A 22,981-nucleotide genomic window follows, 5' to 3' on the forward strand; every position below is an offset into this window, starting at 1 on the left:
ATTTCAGTTACATAAAAGCTTTTTTTATTTTTACTCTTTGTATCTCGAACAACAATCAATAATAATAGTAAATTTTAAGCACAAAACCGTAACTATAATAATAATAATTGTCTTTCATACGCATATTCAGAAACAATTTTTTGTATACTATATCTATAATTCTATTTTTATGTATATATTTAAATATTGTATTTTCATTTTTGATCGCCAAATGGCATTCAGTAATCAGTTAAATAAGCTTTAGCTGTATTTCTAAGCATTTAAAACAATGTCTTTTAATATTTTAATAGTATATTAATTATAATATACTTTTTCTATTTTGAACAATTAATACTTATTTTTATCACAAATTCATTTTATTTTTTATCTACTTATTTTCGACAATTATTTTTGACCTGATAATATAATTTTGTTTTTGACTTTATTAATTTGCATTGACTTCTTAATTAGCTATTAATTATTTCATTTCTCGAATTATCGTATCGTCTTCAATATTTTTTTCTATGTTGTAAATTTTAAATAGATTTTTATATTGCACTAGCTTTGTTAGCATATGGATTATATGATATTATGATTATATTGTTCTAAGATTCGATAATAGTATAATAGTGCGATATGGCATTATATACAAATATTAATTAATTTACATTGAGCTATTCACTGAATAATGTCTCGAACTATTCATATAACAATTCAATGTTGAAATTGCCTTCGATTTTTTATTAACTCTGTAAATAATCATTTGTTTTTCATATATTCTGCTATTTTTGTTGTGAGTGACTTCCAAGATTGAGTTATGTATCTAATAGCACTGAAGTACTTTGGAGTTGCATTTTTTAATTAATCAGTATCTGTCATCTCGGAAGCACTAAATACTCGTCATTTTTTGCATGCATTGTTTGTTATTGTATTTAACAAAATATTTTAGTTCTCAAATTAGCAATATAAAACACGTGTTAAAATATTTTTATATTATTCCTTTTGCTACGAGAGTGTTTTCTGCAGAAGTGCCGCTGCTGTACGAAACAGCGTGCCCAGAACGATATATTGTATGATATAAGAAAGTTAAAAAATATTAACTGCGAACTAGAAATTACAATAGAAGACGAGAATTTTTAATAGTTTAACTCGGTGATAAATCATGGACGACATTCGTACACACAGCAGGTTATGGGGGGATGTAGTCCATGGACGACATTTGTAGCAAAAGTGTTATTGACTAAGTCAACTTATTTATTATATTTATATTTTTATAATGAAACATCTATCATTTTATTCAGGTGTTTGTCCTGTATTATGTTCTTCTCATGGACAATACGGAGGTGGTATTTGCCATTGTGAAGAAGGTTGGAAAGGTGCTGAATGTGATGTGCCAAAACATGATTGTGAAGACCCGACTTGTTCTGGACATGGTCGTTGCAAACAAGGCGAATGCACCTGTGAACGAGGATGGAAAGGAGCACGTTGTGAATTAGGTGAATTTCAAGTTTTAATTATCGTCATTTGATTATTGTAATTGTATTTTAAATAATATGTACAATTTTTCGCTACTTTTATGTAGAATCTTTTTTTTCATTATACTTTTTATCGATAGTCAGAATATAAATTGATTGATATGAAAGACTAAGAGCTGGTTTTTCATGTCTTTCTTCAACGAGTACTTTTATTTATATATAATCTATTATATTTTACAATTAGGGTAGTGTTGCAAGTCGTACTCTGAGGAAATAATGTGGTAATATTTAGTGCATTTGATTCAGTTGAATTGTGATTAGCACTTTCTACTTTTTTTTAAATATGTATTTTTTTTGCGTTGTCACCGTAGTCGTGCCACCTATGGCCTTTTCCCGCAAAAATAAGATTTTTGTTAACTCTGTAAAAAGTTTGAAAATAAAACTAATGACAATTACCTATATAAAGTCTAATAATTATTCATGACTAAACTGTTGTCTACTAAGTAATATAAATAATAAAAATTTAAAGAAACAATTTTTAGAATCGCATAATTATTAAGGGTGTAAACATTTGAATAGTTCTGTATAACGGTACCAGATGATGAACGATAATTTAATATATTGCCAGTGTACGACTTGGAAGCCTTACCATTTTATTTCACTAACTTATGTTTTGAAAATTTGTTTACTTGGCTTTTAAATAATACTTTATAGAAAAATTTAAATCTCAGATTTAAATGAAATTAAGAATTTAAACAATCAATGGTCGGATTTAGCAGACTTAAAACTATAAACATTTATAACCGTATATACTATTATTGGGCACGGTAGATGCTGAAAAATGTTTTCATAGTTTTTTTAGCCATAAATAAATAAGTAAAAACCAACATTGGAGTAAAAAATGATTCTTAGGATCTTTTATTGAGATTTCGTATATTTGCTTTGGTTTTTCTCTAATATGTTTAATATTGCATTTGTAGAAGATTGTTTGGATCCAACTTGTTCAAATCATGGAACATGTGTCGCTGGTCAATGTTACTGCAAAGCTGGATGGCAAGGTCCAGATTGCGGAAACGTCGATGAACAAGTTTATCAGTGCTTGCCAGGTTGCTCCGAACATGGGGTTTATGATTTGGAAAGTGGTCAATGTGTTTGCGACAGACATTGGACTGGGGCAGATTGCTCTCAAGGTTAGTTGTTAGCCACTTTTGTTATTTTGTCTATAGCTAAAACTGTATAGATGATATAAATTCTTAGACGGATGCATTTTTTATCAGTATTAACTGATAATTAATATTAATTAATTATTAGCTTTTGTTGTAAATGATGAGCCATTTGTCTCAATCAATTAAATATATCGTTATCACTTGGTTACATTAACAAAGCATTTTTAAATGTATTTTAAATTGTGAGTTTTGAATGTAATTTTTCATCTAATTGAATTCACTCGAAATGCATTAAATAAACTTGAGCATATGAGGCTCGAATTTTTAAATGTTATTTGTTTCACTTGTTTTATCTAGTTCAATATATTATGCAGTTTTGTCATTAGTTTTTCTAATTTCCTCACGCAATAATTTTTGTTGTAAAATAAAAGCACAACAATGCAACAATGCAAACTACATAAGAATTGCAAAAAATTATAAATAATGCCTTTATAGATAAATATATCGACTGCTTTTTTACCTTAATTTTAATTCTATACTTTCATTATAATATAATATAATATAATGTAATATAATATATATTTCTTATATCTGTTACACATTAAATTTTGATAAAGAAATCTACTAATTGCAACTAAAATTCATTATTTGTTCTATTATGCATATATTTATTTTTACAATCACAAATTGGTCTAAATCTTTTATCTCAATTTTTTTATAAATGCTTTTCAAATTCATTCCTGAAAGTTTTTTTTTTTTTTCAAAGTTTAGTAAATGGCTTGGTTATATTGCAGAAGTGTTCTATCTTGAGTCATTTTATCTAATTATATCTTGATTTATTATAAATTAAATATATAATATAGTAAATATGGTCTCAAGATAAGAAATGCTAACAAAGTACATTGTACAAAATACATCCTAACTCAATCACAAATATGCTTTTACAAGAACTCTTAGAGTAAACAAACAAGTGCTTATACTTAATATACATATATTATAAAAATAGAATCACAACTAAAAATATAACTGATTTTTTTGTCAACTATTTGCGTCGAACAAGTGGGATTTTGTTCTATCTGATTTTTCATAGCTCTCATTGACATTTTTTTTTTGTTTCCATATTTGATATTAACTTTCTTATAATTTACCTTCTTAAATGGATTTTTTGATATAGCAAACACATTTGATGCTCTAACTGACATTACGATCATAATTATTGACATTACATTACAATTTAGTACTGCAGGGCAATATTTTTCTTCATTGTTAGACATATTGTTCTAAAATAAATCACGTATTTTAATATATAAGTTCTTTTTCATACCTGATATGTAATCTAATATAATGTTCAATGAAACAACATTGCGAAAACCTCGATCTTTGCATATTACATATGTAATTTTTATTCAAATCTTATTATAAATGCACAGTAAATTTTCCACACATCGGTAATTATTAAAACTGCTTATTCGAAGGAGGCTTCTTTACTAAAAGGAAAAATATATTTGTCATTAAAACAAAAAGTCTCAGTATTTAAAAAAATATATTAGACTAATTTCAAAAAAGATATTTAATATTTTTTTGTCAATTGCCTTGCTCTTGATGCATTTCAATATGTTATATGTTTTTTAAGTTTTTTAGTTTAATTTAATTTTTAAAATTGTGATTTCAAAAATGGATGGATGGTTTGACTTTTTAAATTTATTTATTTCGATTTTTTTTGAATAAGTTTTTTTCGTGATTTTAAGTAACATGCTGCTAGTAAAGACTCGTTTCAATTACAACCTGTCTATTTGTCTATTATTTTCGACTAACGAATAAAAACAAATTATATTTATTTATAATGCACATGATTTTAAAAAAAATCTTTTTCTTTATCGCATTGTAAGCTTTTGTGTAATTTTGATTAATAAGAAAAAGCTACAAGTTTTTCATTCAGCAACACAATTAAATTTTTGTAAGTTTTTAGAAATTTTACCGATGGTTAAAATGTATAGTATATTTATATTTACTCCAATTCTCTTAGTCCTTGGTCATATTGTATAATGCTTTGTTGATCTCCAATTAATCAAAATAAATTTTTGTACTTTGATGGATTATGATCAAAATTCAATAGTTAACAGTTGTTTTAGTTTAATAAAGAAATTGATAATTTTTACTTGATTTATTAACTTTTACTGGCTATTTAATATCATTTAGTTCATTTGACCGTATTTTTATGGTCTATTTATTTTACTTCAATTCCTTTAGACCAATTTTTCATATCAGTTTTTTAAATATAAAGCTCTGTTGTTTTGCATAATTTCAATATATAATTTCATCATATACAGTTACTTAACTGTGTCTTGAAAATAAGATTTTATTGTAAAAAATTGCTCATATTATCCCTATTAACTTATTTTAACTGTAAAAATTATTAAAAAAAAAATAAAATAAAAAGAATATGCATATTAAGAACCGTATTTTATAATGCTTTTTTTAATTACGTCTCCAATCAATCAAAATAAAATTTAATTTTGACTTTAGTGGATTATAACTAAAAATTTTTAAAACATATTGTTTTAGTTTAATAATTATAGTTGTTAAAGTTATTTAGAAATTTTATTTTTTCCTGAATTTTCTAAAATGAGCAAAATATTTCTGAATGATTTGATAAATACTTATATATCCTATACTTAATTTTGTTCAATAAACACATTGATAAATTTACTGACATAGTTTTCCATTATGATCTCAGCTTTCCTAGTTTGCGTGGAACTTTTAATTTCAAGCAATCTTTTACCAATACAATGTTGCACAATTAACATACTACATTTAAAATACGTAATAAATGTGGATGACCTAAAAATTATATTTTAAATATTATATAACCGTTGTATGTTATATGATATTTTATAATTATGAGTCTCCTTTTGGACACTTGTTTGTATAATGTTTTACGTGTTGGCGACAGTTTTGCTCCAATTTTGACATCGTGATAAATTAAGTAATATTTAATATTTTATTTCTTTAATATGAGGGTATTGATTAGCATTCTATACAAACTATGATCAAATACTATAATCAAAAATATCTCTTCAATTGAAAATAACTCATTTCGGGCACTGCGGTGTGAAATGGCAATTGGAAATATCTCACAATATCTTCCATGAATCGCGTTGGAGTTGAACTCAGCTCACAGAACTATCCTAGGGCAATACTGCCCATTATTTATTTATTTATTTACTGCTAAATATAAAAGCAGTGGTGATAACGTCTTCAGGCATTTTTTTTCTACATCACATCTTTTTATATCTTAGCTATTTTCAATTTCTCGTAATAGAATAAATATTTGCACTGTTTATATATATAACAGAATATTAGTTGTACAAAAACTATACTTTATTCGATCATAAAAACTTATTTGCATTTTATTGCGCAAGCCTTGCCCTATTTTGAAAACAATGATTTTTTCACAATTATCAAATGCTTAACATATTAACATTTTTAAATAATTTATTTTGATATATATATAATTTAACTATCGTTTATTTTTAGAATATTTTTTAGTAAAGTTATTTACTGATATTACATATTTTTATAAATTATTCACTATCTCCAAATTGTTTTACTGCCGTCGCGATCGTAAAAATAAATTGTAATAAAATAAAAATAATTGTATTTAAAATTTATTTAAAATATGATGAGTTATAAAAATCTAGATGTCAATGTCTTCTTTTCGATGACTAAATATAATTAAAATTTATATATAAGTAACATTATTACATATATATTGATTTTTTTATCAGAGGAAGGGAAAATTTTAATTTGTTTTTCCAATTCTTTTAATAATAATATTTTTAAATAATACATACAATAGTAATTATGAAAATGTATCAAAATTTTGTAAAATTGCTAATGAAATTTTTGTTCTAATGAAATTTTTGTGTGTAAAAAATTCTTTTTTTTTTAAATATGTTTCTACAATTATCACCTTTTTCATCATAGCACCCGAAAATTTTAATCAATATTTTACTTAGCATTTGTGGTTTTTATTATACATATATATTGATGTTCACCATTTTCCTTAATATTGACAAGTATGATTTTTGTTATAACAATTTGAAACGTTTGTGAAAATAAATATTAAATGGTTATTATTCTGTATGTATCGATATTTGTATAACAATTCAGCAATTTTAAATTATTTATCCAATGACTTGTGTTATCCTCATTTGCGAAAATTATTTATTTTATGCGGATCTGAAATACGTTCATCATGTTCATCTTCTAATAATTCATATTACTTTATTGTCACAAGTATTTTTTTAATAACATACTTTTTAAAATATTTGTTTGTATTCTCTTTTCTTTAGATATCTTTTATTTAGACTGCAAGGAATACGTATTAATTTTTACTAATTTTTTTTTCGAGCACTAAGTTTACGTTCTGGTATCATGAAAGTAAAAAAAATCTTACTATTTGAGGAAAAAGATAGCTATCATTTATTTACTATTGATTAGGAAAATTTTGAAACCTCAAATCAGACATCTTATTTAGTTGTAATTTTCGATATAAATTTGAGATGTCTTCGTAATGATTTATTTGATTTTAAATATAATTTTAAAATTGATGCAATATTTTGGCTATATAATGAAGCTATTTTAGAACTTTTTTTCTATTTTGTCATTTTCATTCATTTCATTTCCATATTTTCAATTTATGCAAACAAAAACCATTTTGTCAACAATAAATTACTGTTGCATATTTTATTTTGTCGTATTAGACAACAATAAATTACTGTTGTATTTCCTATGTTTTCTAGCGTCAGTGAATAATGGTAAAATTATTTTTTAAAGTTGTAATCTTCGATATATTGCTTGACTTTTCCAAGTCAAGCAACTTTTTATTTACGAATCACATTTACTAATAATATATTTGTAATTGAATAAATATTTTTTAATCTCTTCCAAGTATTTCAGGCTTACATTAGCATTATTATTTATTGCTAAAGATTCTTTCCAATTAATAAAACACTATATTACATTTACTAGAACCGCGTTTATTTTAATTGCATTAAATAACAATATTTTAAAAATATTATATTTTGGTAATAATGTATAATAAGAAAAGATAGTAGAATAAATGAGTGAGTTTTAGTGTCAGAAGTTTTTTTCTTAATTAAAAACAAGCTCTTTAAACAATTTCACGATTTTGCAATATAAAGTATTTGAATTGTTTGTTGAGTAGAATAATTTTACAGTGATTTGAAAGGCAATTAAGATCATATTATTGTACGTTTTGTGATTAAATCCAATTTTTAGTGTCATAAACCGTTCAGCAGCTTTGTTGTTAACGTTAATGGGAACATTTGTGGTTACAAAAAACTTTTTAAAGGTGTAATACAACATATCATTTTCACATTTGATTGTAATCAAATGGCGTTTTTAATAAAAAAAATGGAATGTCTTTTTAAAGCGTTGTCATACTGATTTCCGTGCCTAAAAATAGGTGCATTAGTTGCTATATATAATATGATATGAACTTTCAACTAAATTTTAATAAAACGTGTGTTGTTTTTAGCTACTCATGTAATTTTTATTCAAACCTTATCATAAATGCACAGTAAATCTACCACACGTCGGTAATTATTAAAACTGTTTATTCGAAGGAGGCTTCTTTAGTAAAAGGAAAAATATATTTGTCACTAAAACAAAAAGTGTCAATCATATCTTAAACTAGCTGTAAGTGGAATTCTGTCTTGAGGCAATTATGGCATTGTGCCTTAAGGCAAATTGCTGGAACTTCCCGTACCGTAACGAAATGTTCGAGGAATACTGAATGTTTTCAAATAGATTATTATAAATATTGTAACATTGTCTAATATTTATAAGAATTATATAAACTGAATTGCAGAGGTAGAATTAGAACTATAGTCAGAATTAAAAATAAAATCTGAAATATTTTCGATATACAAAAAACTAAAAAAAAAAAATGAACAAATTTTTTTTTCAAAAATCAATTATTTTGTTAAGACAAGCAGAAAGTTCTTTGAATCATTTAAATCGGACGCTTAGTTCTCTCAAAAACTGCAATTTTTTACATATTTAGCTCCGTATCTTCGAAATGGCTGGGCCTGCCTTTGCCAAAAACTAATAAACACTTCTCCCAATCATCACTAATTGAATGTTTTTTAGATCATTCAAATCCCTATCAATAGGAATCGAATGTTTTTTGAACCATTCAAATCGGTTGATCCGTGCGCCCTAAAACGTGACTGGAAATTTGTATCCATACATACATACACACACACACACACACACATCCATTTTTTCTGAGGTATGCCAAAACGTTCAGAAACCTTCAAAACGTCGAGAAATGTAAAAATTTTCTATTCCGATTTTCGGCCCATTGCAATAACTTACCCTACGGGAAGTTAAAAAATATGCATATTAGACTAATTTCATAAAAGATATAATGTTAATATTTTTTTGTCAAATGCCTTGCTCTTGATGCATTTTAATCTTTTATATGTATTTTAGTTTTTTTTGTTTCATTTAATTTTGTATAATTTGATTTTTTTAATTTATTTATTTCGTTTTTTTTGAATGATTTAAAGTCATGATTTTAAGTAACATGCTGTTATTAGAGACTTTTACAATCTGTCTATTTGTCTATTATTTTCGACTAACGAATAAAAACAAATTATATTTATTTATAATGCACATAATTGTAAAAATTTTCTTTTTTTTTTGTCGCATTGTAAGCTTTGGCGTTTTTAACAAATGGCGTTTTTAATAGATAAAAATGGAATGAGTCTTTTTAAAGCGTCGTCATGCTGATTTCCGTACCTAAAAATAGGTGCATTAGATGCTATATATAATATGATATGAACTTTCAACTAAATTTTAATAAATCGTGTGTTGTTTTTAGCCATATGCAGTCTTGACTGTGGTCCTCATGGTACATGTGAGCAAGGTCGTTGCAACTGCGTTCAAGGTTGGGCAGGTCCTTTATGTGACCTCCTACCTTGCGATGACCGATGCTCGGAGCATGGTCAATGTAAGAATGGAACCTGCGTTTGCTCTCAAGGATGGAATGGACGTCATTGCACACTACGTAAGTTTTTCTTTAATGATTTTTATTGGCCTCGCTTACTTAGGGGGCATTTAGCTACCTCTAAAAATTTTTCTTATATTTTTTACTAGCTTTTACTATATCTTGTACTATCTTTACTATGCTATATACACTCGTTTAGAGCTTAATTCGTTCCGTAACCACGCTCGTATGTCGAAATTTTCATATCTCGAAGCATTTTTTTCTATATGAATACATTGAAATGCAATCAATTCTATCCAGCACAGTGTTTTTTGATAATAAGAATAAATGCAACTTTATTGCTAAGATCAAATTGATGCGCAATAAAATCCAACACAGTGTTTGCTGACAACAAAACTAGAGACTTGATTGCTAAAACCAAATACATATTCTGCCTAAACATAGCAAATTGCTGAATTAAAAATGACTAAATTATCATTATACCAGTTTTTGCGTTTAAAAAAACTATTCAATGGCCATTATTTTTTTTTCTTAATCTATTATAGTATTGCCAAAACAAGTTAGGCATGTTTCGTCAAACAATTCTAATATATCCTTTTCGGCGTGATTTTTATCCACATATTTTTCGACTTTGTTCCATATTGCACAAATAAATATATAACATTACTATTAATAAAGTTAAAATTTTAACTTTAAAATATGTTATCATTATACCAGTTATTATCATTATACCAGTTTTTGCGTTTGAAAAAACTATCCAATGGCCATTCTTTTTTCTTCTCAGTCTATTATAGTATTGCCAAAACAAGTTAGGCGTGTTTCGTCAAACAATTCTGATATATCTTTTTTTGGGGTGATTTTTATCCACATACTTTTCGATTTTGTTCCATATTGCACAAATAAATATACAACATTACTATTAATAAAGTTAAAATTTTAACTTTAAAATATGTTTTAAATATTTGTTTAAATGCTACTACATCTAATTCTATTTTATATCAAATTAGCAATTCAAAGTTTTCTTAATTTGAATGACACTTTTTCACTATCAATTTTTTTGAAAAAATGGAATTTAAAATTTTTGTATAACCTATACTATCAAATTTTTGTTTACTACTAACATGTTTATTCTTCTTTTTGTTCTAACCTTGCTTCTAGTTCTAATTCTATTTTATATCAAATTAGCAATTCAAATTTTTCTTAATTTGAATGACACTTTTTCAATATCAATTTTTTTGAAGATATGGAATTTAAAAATTTTATATAACCTATACTATCAAATTTTTGTTTACTACTGGCATGTTTATTCTTCTTTTTGTTCTAACCTTGCTTCTAGTTCTAATTCTATTTTATATCAAATTAGCAATTCAAATTTTTCTTAATTTGAATGACACTTTTTCAATATCAATTTTTTTGAAGAAATGGAATTTAAAATTTTTATATAACCTATACTATCAAATTTTTGTTTACTACTGACATGTTTATTCTTCTCTTTGTTCTAACCTTGCTTCTAGTTCTAATTTTATTTTATATCAAATTAGCAATTCAAATTTTTCTTAATTTGAATGACACTTCTTCAATATCAATTTTTTTGAAGAAATAAAATTTAAAATTTTTAGATGAATCTTAATATTTTTGCTCAGATATAAAATACTGTGCCTTCTGGCAAATCGCAGATAGTTTTTATTGTACAGTCTTTCCGGTTTTAATTTAAATATGGATATAACTATCATATGCCTCAAATACAGATTTTCCAATTAATTTTTTTTTTTTGAATAATTGGATCACAATTTTTGCTTAATTTTTAATAGAGAATACGACGCCTGCGTAGAAAAAATGTGACTTATATTTTATCCGTTAATTCATATTTATTCATTTAAATGTTGTACACAAAAGAGTTCGGAATGAATAGTTTTACGATTGTTATGAAATGAAATTTCTATCTTTAACATAACACTTTTAGATTATTGAATTTTGAGCGACCTTTATCATTTTATTCTACTCATTGCTATATCATAGATATTAAAAATGAAGAATCCACTCGAATTTTGATGAAGTTGGAATGTTGTAAAAATATTTTTTACAATATTAAATTTATGAGAATCTGTTTTCAATATGTATATAATATAATTGATATATAATACTGTGTCTGCAGGCAAATTGCATATATTTGTGTATGGATCAATTCTTTGTAACTTCTTCAGTTTTTTTTATTATCAATACTCGATAATATTAAAAAAAATAATTGCATTACATTGTATTGTGTATGTCAATAAAAGGCAGCAACCCATGCGACAACAAATGCAATATCTTGAAGTTCTACTTTTGAATTAGTTTTTTAGATTATTTTTTTCTTGAACAATTTTAACTCAAATGTTCCACATTTTTTATAAAAAAATTTACAAAATGGCTCGAATGAATACTCAATAAAAGATATATTAATATATATAATATGAAATTTAAGTTTATTCAATGAGCAGCATCAAGCTATGAAAGAATATTAAATAGCAATTTGGAAGATTATATTTTAATTCAAGTTTATTAATTTAAATTTTGCAAAAGGGTGGAAATGAACATATTTTTACGATTATTGAATTATTAGATTTCGTTATGAAATAAATTCAGTAACAGATATACCAATAATACACGACTTTTGGATTACTCAATGTCGCTTTGCATTTTGGAAGAATACAATATTTTTATTCTAATGATTATTCAACTGTAATAAATAAAGCAAATGCTAATATAACAAATGAAGAATCGATTTGAATGACAGTGAATTGATTTTTTTATAATAATATATTCCCATTTTTTAAAATAATAGTTTGATGTATTAATAATCTATTTTGCATGGAAATGTAAACACTGTGTCTGTCTGATGGTAAATTGCAGTTATTGAAAATATGGCCTTTTTGTAACTGCTTTTAATTTTAATACTCGATCACATTAAAAAAAAAAAATAACATTGTACGATTCCATTATATTGTATTGTGTGTATCGGATGCAACTATTCATCCGCTTCAAACAATAAATGCAATGCTTTAGCTTTCAGATCAAATTTTTAGCTTTTTTTTGATTATTTTTCCATATTTTTTCAAAAAGTTCTAATCTGTTATATATTGTTATTGAATACTCAATAACAGTTGTATTAATAAAGAATGATATAATATGGCACTTTGGAAAAATTTGATATGGTAATTCAAGGTTATTAATTTAAATGCTGAATACAAAAGTGTAGGAATGAATAAATTTACACGATTTTTTGTTTTTTGATGATGAAATAAACTTTAATATTTATACCCATAATATGCAAATTTTAGTTTTTAATAAAACGCTTTGCACTTTGAAAATATAATATAACTAATATATAACTAAATATACAATTAATATAAAACATGAAAATCGATTTGAATGGTTGTGGAATGTTGTAATGACTTTTTTGTAACAATGATTTTATAAGAATCTTATTCGAATATTTAAGAACATTTTAGTTAGTTTTTTAATAAATTTATAATAATCTTATTTTTATAATATTATAATATAAAAATATTTGAAGGAGAACATTTTATTTGTTTTTGAACATTGTATGTTTTCCTTATAAGAAGAGAAAATGCAATAGCTATCGTCAAATTTTCTATATTTAACCACATATTTTGCTTGATAATGTTTGTTTAATTTTGATTGGCTTATATTTCAAAATATATGTCAGTAGTTTATTGAATGTGTTATCTTTTGGACCTTGCATTAAAATCTAATTTTTTGTGTATGTTCCCCTATATATTTGTTCATATTTTTTATTTGTCTATTACAAATCATCATTCCAAAAAAGGTTTTTTATATATGTACTCTTTTTGCTTAGTTTTTTGTTTATTATAGTGTGTCTTGCGTTAGTGGTTTTTAAACTATTTGTGTATCTCTATAAATTGAAATATACTTATATCAAAAGCAAGAAACCTAAAAGTGATGAAATAACTAATATTACCAAAATTGTTATTTCTACGCTTTTCACTAGTTCAATCAATTTTTATAAAAGTTGAAACTATATAGAGACCATGTTATTCCCAATTATAGAATTCAATTATTGCTGTTATCATATGCAACTTCCTTATAAGCTTTCTCGTTTTTTTTTTAAATTTATGACCATTTTTTCTAAGAAAACTTTTACCTGCATTTTTTATTGTTTTGCTACAATTTATGACATGTACATATTATCTTCTATATAACATTTGATTTTCTAGAAAAACTTATTATTTTTTATTAAACTTGTTATTCAAATACTAATATTTCTTAAACCTTTGCCACTGATAGTTTTTTTTACAATAAAAGCCGCGTCAGGTAACACTTTTGAATTCGCCATATTTATGTATAGTTGTTCATTTATGAATATACGTGAAAAAATGACATAGTTGTTTCTACTGAATATGATTTTAATAACAAATATTATCATATATTTTTTATTATTGATTTTTAAGTTTATATTTTACTCATTGCTTAATTTTTTTATGATTTGCTTCATTTTTATTTATTTAGAGGGAAACTATACTTGCAATGTAATATAATTTGTTTGTGAACATCATAATGATACTGAAATCACGCTTTTGTTTAACATTTTTTCAATACTGTAAATGATATTTTCAATTTATAAAAGATAATTTCCATTCGTATAATATATTTTGTATTAAAATTTATTGATTACAAAACTATAGAAATGTCATGACCATTTTTGTTTTTATTTAAATCCGAAACCAATGCCCTGTTGATTCTCATATACTCCCCGTAAAAATCGAAAGATCAAACAATTTTTTTTTCAACTGAATATGAATAAATTAAAGTTAGAAATTCCTTTATTTAGAACTAAATCTGTTATGCCGGCCACAGGGGTATGCATAACAGTATGCATGCGCAACTGAATGAATGCGCAACCAGGCGTATTTTCACAGTGGCCCACAGACGGCTCAAGTTTTATGTTCAAGTATTTGCGCAAGCATATCACAAATGTCAACTAAGAAACGTCAAGACATAATCTAAAAATATATCATTTTTATTAATTTATATATTTACAGCATCAGAAGAGAATTCAAAGTGTTCAGAGGGCTAATTTAATAACTTTTAATTGTCGATAACTTCATAAACTTGTATTTAGAATTCGCTACAAAGTAAAATAAGAACGGGATATGTGCTGCCACACGCGGCCAACGAATGAACTTGCCGACTTGAATGATTGCGCAATTAAAATAATCAAAAAGTGCTTATGCCTACTCGCTTGCACCAGTCTGTCAAGTTGCTCAAAAAACACCCCACAGTTACGTTGTGGCCGGCTTTAGAAATATCATTTTTTAACAGATTTAGTTTTAAATTAAAATTTTAGATTTGAAATTATTTTAAATTTTAGATTAGAAATGTATTTGTTTTAATTAAACATTTATATTTTGATTTTTTTTATAATAATTTTTATTATATTTTATTGAAAAATTTAATTTCAAAAATTATTTCAAAGAATTATGTTAATTACATTTTGTGGGTTTGTTGAGCTTGGGGTATTACATAATTAGTTTTTTACCCTGGAGTATTACACTCTAAAATATGTTATATATGTTAAGTGATTGTATTACATCATATATTACACAATTTTTATTGATCAAAGTTAAAAATATGGCTGAAACTTAATTTGTCAACAATATGTACTGAAATATCATATGTTTTGATGCCTTGCCCAAATGTTTTGACCTTTTTTCCAAAAATAAATATCATGATTAAGTTAATTAAATTAAATATTTTATTAAATGTTAAAATTTATTAGTTTAACTATGGCTAAACTTCTTTAGTTTAATTTAAAATTTAATAGCTAAACAATATGTACTGAAATATCAAATTATGTTTTGATGTTTTGGCCAAATATTTTGATGTTTTTCCAAAAAATAATTGTTATGATTAAGTTAATTACTTTTTTTATTAAATATTGAAATTCATTTGTAGCTGGATGTGAAAATGCCTGCAGCAGACACGGCCAATGCACCTTGAACAATGGAGAATACAGCTGCATGTGCATTGAAGGATGGGCTGGAAAAGATTGTTCGATTGCATTGGAAATGGATTGCAACGACAATATTGATAACGATCACGGTATGAAATATAAATATATTTTTAGGAATTTAATTTTCAGTAACGTTAAACTATATGTATAACTGAATGAAATAGCATTTTTTATACGCGAGCAACAATATACTCATCAAATTAAAAATTGATATCTTAGCTTTTTAAGCCTAAATATAGGGAAGTACGTACAAAATGACATGGTGTTGCATTTTTAATGACATTTATTTATTTATTGATATTATCAGTTTAACTTTTCTCTCGTTCATTGACTATTAGTAAGATAGTATTTTAATTGGATAGGAACTATATTAATATATATATATATATATATATATATATATATATATATAAGGAAAATGCAATCTATTACAAAAACCATTTTGTCCATATAGTACCGACAAAATGGCATATAGGGTAAGGACATACCGAGGTGCTTATCTTTTATAAAATAGTTCACTAATAGATGCTTTCGTCTTTTTTGGGGCACAAGCACATGTGTCATGAACCCAAAGGGAACAAGTCATTTTTCGTAACTTATCTAATCTTTGCCAAACTCAGAACGGGAAAGAGGGTTTTGCAACAAATGCAAGTCTCTTCGATTTACCAGTGGTTCTTTTGATATGTTTTTAGCAATTATTTATCTGATACTGAGTTGAATTTAAAAGCAAACACTTTTGTCATATTTTAATTTTTTTTGGCCCTGTAATGTTTACGAAATAGTACTATGTCATTTTATCCATTGTATAAGTATGTCATTTTGTCCGGTATTTAATACATATAAATAATTCCATTAAACACCTGATAGAACTGACATAAGCTAATTGATTTTAATTGAAAGAATTACGATTATCAATAAGTACCTTTTTGTTAATTTTATTTATATAAGCTTTTGACTTAAGGGTTTTATCCCTTGAATACAATTTTTACAGATACATTAGACTTTACATTACATAAGGTACGAATGCTACATACAATAAGTAATTATTTATTATTATATCACTAAATTCCATTTAATAATTTGATATAATATAAAGATATTGTAAATTTCTTCGTCGTTAGCATACTTAAAATAAACTTTGTCTTTGTGTTACTTTGTTAACACGTATAAGACTGTGACAATGACGCCGAACATCTTACCGGATATTTGTTATAACTTTTTTCATATTATACAGTCGCGAAAACTTAATAAAACAAGCCAATTTTTAAATAAAGCCACTTTATCATTTTATCCATATATGCCATTTTACCGTATTTTCCTACAAATTTTATAAACAATTATCAATATTTAAACGCCTAAATCGCCAAAAATTTAAATACATTTATATGATCAATAGGTCTCAGGCTTTGAAAGTTATAAAAATGCGGACAATTCGTTTCTGTTAACTTAACTCTGTTAAACTTTTGATACAATTCATATACAACTGTATATGATGGCACGACTTTCACCGCCAATTTCCACTTTCAGTTATCAATATATAAAAATACATGACGAATAACACAAGAATGAACCGTTATATTTTTAACAACTTCAAAATGTTGAAATTGTTGAATAGCACATATTTGAATGCAAAATAAGGGAATAAATATATATTTTTTAAAATTTGTTTTTGCATTACGCTATACTTACTTTTATTACAAATTGATAACAACATACATTTTGTTCATCGCTATTTGCTGCATAATTTCTATTTTTAATATTTTGAAAAATGGAATTTTATCATAATTCTGCATAAATTCTTATTTTCTATTTATAACATTTCCTCATTCTTATTTTTTGCTTATTCTATTATTCTATACCTATTGTTAAATATTTGCACTGTAGTCGTTAGCAAATTCCTGTGATTTTTGCCAACCGTTATGATTCTTTTTTGATATTTTTAATACTTTTATGGCTTACGAGAAAAAACCTATGATGTATTCTTAAATAACTCAATTTATTACAATAATCATTGTAGCTTTTTCTACCAGTTTATTTATATCAGTTATAATGGGCTGTAATTATATAATTAATTATTTGAGAGTTTACCTGAAGTTTTTTTTCGATCCTACAATTTTTTGATAACTTTTTTTTTTTTTTTAATTTTTATTTTCAATAGCAATCAGAATACATGACTATTCTATTTTTGATAACTTAGTTTTAATTTTAAAAATTTAATTATGTTTTGATTTTCGTATACTTTTAATTTATAGAGTCAATTAAATAACACAAATCAATCAAAATTCAAGCATTGTCTTTTTTATATATATTTTTTTTATCAAAAACTACATACTATGTGAAAACAATTATTGCGAAATGTTTCTTTTTTATTGCACTTTTTATTAGGAATTTATGCAATACAAATATTAAAACTTGAGAAGGTACTATTTGAACTTACAATTAGTTTACAACAACTTTTTATATTATTGCTAATGTAAATTTACTCTTTATTGTTTTATATCGGACTTGTATTATTTCTTTATTAGGAAGAAACAAATAAGAGTTTCAGCTATTGATTTTACTTGTTCAAATATTGTCCAGCTAAAATTTTACTTATTCGGTTTAGCTTTCCAATTTTACTGGTTACATATATGAATGTTCAATGAAAATGTTTATGCCTAATTTAATAGCTTTTATATCTAATGGGGGGATGTATTTAAAAAATAATTTCGATTTTTAATAATTATTTTTATTGCAGGTAGTTTTTACTGTACTGCACATTATTTTTATCAATTTGAGGCACATAATATTTTATTACGAATATGAGATTTTTAAATCTTAATTATTATTTTTGCCTATTTTTTATTCCCTTTATTGAATAATTTTAGAGACTGTTAGTTAAAACTATTGAATAAACAATACTAAATTTAATTTGTGTTATAAATTTAACGAACGTTTGTACACATGCGCTAAGAATGTTTCTGTTTCTACTGTTTATTTCTAGAATGAAATTTTCAATTTTTGATTCCAGTATCTACTCCAGTATCACAATTTAAATAAAAGTTTTTGAAAATTCAAATACATATTCTCTGTTTTATATTCATTGATTAAATACATGCTTTCAATATTTTAAAATTATTAATATCAATCAAAATAATCATACTGAAATTGGTAAAGCATTATATTTTAATCAATTTTGAGTATTTCAGAATTCTTCAACATGTTTTAGAATTCTCAAACAATTCTCCTGTTAAAATCTTGCTATGAGCGTTGAGTTACATTTAATTCAAATGTGCATTCAAATGACATCTATTATATTTTAGGTATGTTCTAATAGAACATGTCATGACCGATTAAGTATTTTTGATCAGTTTTTTAATCAGATCTCATTGTTCGTTTCCCTTCCCATGAGGAAATATATGCCAAGTATATTTGATTCTATTATCTTTAAAAATATGCCAACATAATAATACTAAAATGAAATAAATCAATATTTTACCGCACTGCTAGTGGCTTCTATTGCTATTATCATTTGTTTCAAAAAAAAATCAAAAATTTTATTTCAGTTTTATCACGTAACTGTAAATACACTTGATGTTCGGTGGGGGAGGGGAGGTAATTTTGAATATAACCATGTATCATCAAGAGGAGGGGGGAATCCAAAAATCCTTAAAAACTCGCTCACGTGATTAGTGGACGCCCCCTAACAAAAAAATTGTTTCCTTATGCTGAAGTTCGCATTTTTTGAGAAGTAATTTATTTTATATAATAGGAGAATAATATTTTCATTTATAGCCTTCCACTTTGTTTTAAATATTGAATCCATAAATTCACTTCTCGTAATAAAATCATTGAAAAATTATTGTTAAATCATAAATACTTTTAAAAGTGTTGCACAATTCAGATTAAATAAATTGGTGAATTTTAAAGTGATAGCGAAAAAACACCAGATAACTTCTAGTGACCAACAATTTACAAGTTAAAAAATTACTATAAATGTCTGATTATGTAAATTATTATTAAATAATTTAACAAATTAATAATTTTTGGCCATCTATATAAATCTGTTTAATTTTCAAATACCTTTGACTTTTCCTTGTATTTCTAGCATCACGTTTTTATATTTGTATCACTTCTAAAAATATATATTGAAGAATGTTTTCTCTAGATCATTAAATATAATTTAACAAATTAATAATTTTTGGCTATAAATCTGTTTTTTTTTAAATACCTCTTTTGGTCATTTTTTCTTGTATTTATTCAAGCATTACGTTTTTATATTTTTATCACTTATTAAAATATATATTGAAGAATGTCTTCTAGATCATATACATTTAACAACATTCACGTTTGTCTTCAAAAAATTTCTCAAATTTGTTATTTGATCCTCGTTTAAAATTATACAATCCTATAATTTGGCAGTAATTTCTTAGCTATTTTATTATATACATAGGCGGAACATGTTTTTTAAAAGTATGTACATATCAATTTTCCTGTTTTTAATTACCTTTTGTGTAATTGTAAATGCAATTTTTGCGATTCATCGTGACCACATTTAGATCATTTTGCTTTCAGATTGTAACAAAATGATTTTTCCAAGAAATTCTACTTTTTTATATATTGAATGATATTACTATTATATCTATAGAATATAGTATTCCGGACTTATTTTCGTTCTCTAGTATATTGTTACACACACACGCACATATATGTGTGTGATTACAACCACTATTGTAAATACGCTAGACGATGTGATTCTCTATTTATCTTCCTGAAAGCCTACTTTCACTGGCTAACGGAGATTCTTAGCCCTATACAGAGCAATTTATTTTATAGGTTTACATAATTTCTCATTTTAGGCAATATTTTTGTCATTTTTTTAACCTTATCTATTTCAATCTGCACCTTTTTTTAGTATTGGTAACCTCAATTTCGTCAATAATTTTTTATCTCTCATCGTCGTACTTTTTTGTGCTTTTGTTACCTTGTCTTTACCTATCTCCTGCGTAATATTATACGTTTTGTTTTATTTCTTCAATAAACTTCCACGCAATCTTTATCAGCTGTTTTAACATGATTTTTCCAATATTAAACATATATATTATTTTTTTTGATACTGCTCTGGTTTTGATGTTGCTCTGGATATTCTATATTTTGACCTTTTTTGATATTAATGTTGGCTTGGATATTCTATATTTTGACCTTTTATTAACTTTATGATTAACTGATTTCAACATATCGCACACAAAAATTAAACGGAATTGATTAGAAAACTCGCAATATCTTATCAGAGTCAAATTGCCCCATCGTCTCTTTTGAATCAACTTTTAATGTTACCTCTAATATTATTTATTAACACTGGCACTTATGGGATCTTTATAATAACATTCGACTGTACAACTATATAATACTATTTTTTCATTATATATTTTTTAAATAGTTAATCTGAATGGACTCTTAATAATCAAATATTAAATGGTGAATGTTAATTTTTCCATTTTCTTACCAAGTTATAGGGCTTTGCAATACGATAATAAACGATTTACTTTCTCTGGCTAACGGAAATTCTTAGCCCTATACAGAGCAATATATTTTATAGATTTACATAATTTCTCATTTTAGGCAATATTTTTGTCATTTTTTTAACCTTGTCTACTTCAATGTGCACCTTTTTTAGTACCGGTAACCTCAATTTTGTCAATAATTTTTTATCTCTGATTGTCTTACTTTTTTGTGCCTTTGTTATCTTGTCTTTACCTAACACCTGCATAATATTATACGTTTTGTTTTATTTCTTGAATAAACTTCCACGCAATCTTTTTCAGATGTTTTAACATGATTTTTCCAATATTAAACATATATATTCTTTTTTTTTGATACTGCTTTGGTTTTGATGTTGGATATTCTATATTTTGACCTTTTTTGATACTAATGTTGGCTTGGATATTCTATATTTTGACCTTTTATTAACTTTATGATTAACTGATTTCAACGTATCGCACACAAAAATTAAACGGAATTGATTAGAAAACTCACAATATCTTATCAGAGTCAAATTGCCCCATCGTCTTTTGAATCAACTTTTAATGTTACCTCTAATATTATTTATTAACACTGGCACTTATGGGATCTTTATAATCACATTCGACTGTACACTATATAATAATATTTTTTCATTATATTTTATTTAAATAGTCAATCTGAATGAACTCATAATAATCGAATATTGTATCGAATCGTGAATGTTAATTTTTCCGTTCTCTTACGAAGTTATTAAGCGTTACAATACGATAATAAACTTTTTGTTGCATTTTGGACATTAGGATATGTATCGTATTTACATATCTTGTTGATTTATGAAATAAACTTATTGAGCTGTGATAAGTTTTTTTTACTTATTAGTCTCAAATAAATCAATCGTTCACAACCTGCTCATTTTAATTTAATATAACAATTTTTATATAATATTTATTAACACTGGCACTTGTGGGATCTTCATAATAATCACATTCGACTGTACACTATATAATACTATTTTTTTCATTATATATTTTTTAAATAGCCAATCTAAATGAACTATTAATAATCAAACATTAAATGGTGAATGTTAATTTTTCTGTTCTCTTACGAACTTATAAAGCGTTGCAATACTATATTAAACTTTTTGTGGCATTGCACATTATGATATGTATAATTTTCATTTTAACATATCCATTTATTTTCAGTTGACACATCTTTTTAAAAAAACAAGTTTATTTATAAAAATAAACTCATTCGCCTGTGTTAAGTTTTTTTTAATTATTAGCCTCAATTAAATCAATTGCTCACAAACTGCTCATTTTAATTTAATATAACAATTTTTGTTGGCAATTTTTAAATACGAATTTTGGAATGGCATTAATTTTTCTTTAGAATATTTAATACAAATTATTCAAGAAAAGATTCAGCCGTAGTTTTGAAAAACTTGGTAATAGTATGTATATAAATAATATACCTGAAGCAGTAGGTACATCTGCCGTATGTTTTTTTTTTCTGTTGAGACTTGCTATGCTATTGAATATGTGTTTCGTTCCACTGCCCTTACTATTTTTTTTTTAATTTTTAAATTTTTAAGAGACTGTATAATTTTAATACCTTCAATCAACAAATTATAATCTCAGTTTATTTTCTTACAGGCGCATTTATTGTATTAGTTGTCAATTATGAATCAATTTTATATTTTGCGGTATTTCTGTATTACTTTTTCTTTTAATGCGAGTTAATATATAAATAGATTGGACTAATATGTGAATAATATGTAAGTATTATT

At 25.2% G+C, this 22,981-nt stretch overlaps 1 protein-coding gene across 1 annotated transcript in view; it reads left to right on the plus strand.

Moving 5' to 3' along the window:
* Positions 1–22,981, plus strand: part of LOC113387635 (teneurin-a-like) — a 186,849-nt gene that overhangs the window by 76,171 nt on the left and 87,697 nt on the right. The window contains 4 exon segments of the mRNA XM_026624990.1: positions 1,281–1,475; positions 2,435–2,644; positions 9,534–9,719; positions 15,636–15,782. Of these exon segments, the coding sequence (XP_026480775.1) occupies positions 1,281–1,475; positions 2,435–2,644; positions 9,534–9,719; positions 15,636–15,782 (738 nt within the window).

Source organism: Ctenocephalides felis, unplaced genomic scaffold, assembly GCF_003426905.1.
Source record: "Ctenocephalides felis isolate EL2017-DRISC unplaced genomic scaffold, ASM342690v1 CF-g0.4_SCAFFOLD_03572, whole genome shotgun sequence".
Classification (NCBI taxonomy): domain Eukaryota; kingdom Metazoa; phylum Arthropoda; class Insecta; order Siphonaptera; family Pulicidae; genus Ctenocephalides; species Ctenocephalides felis.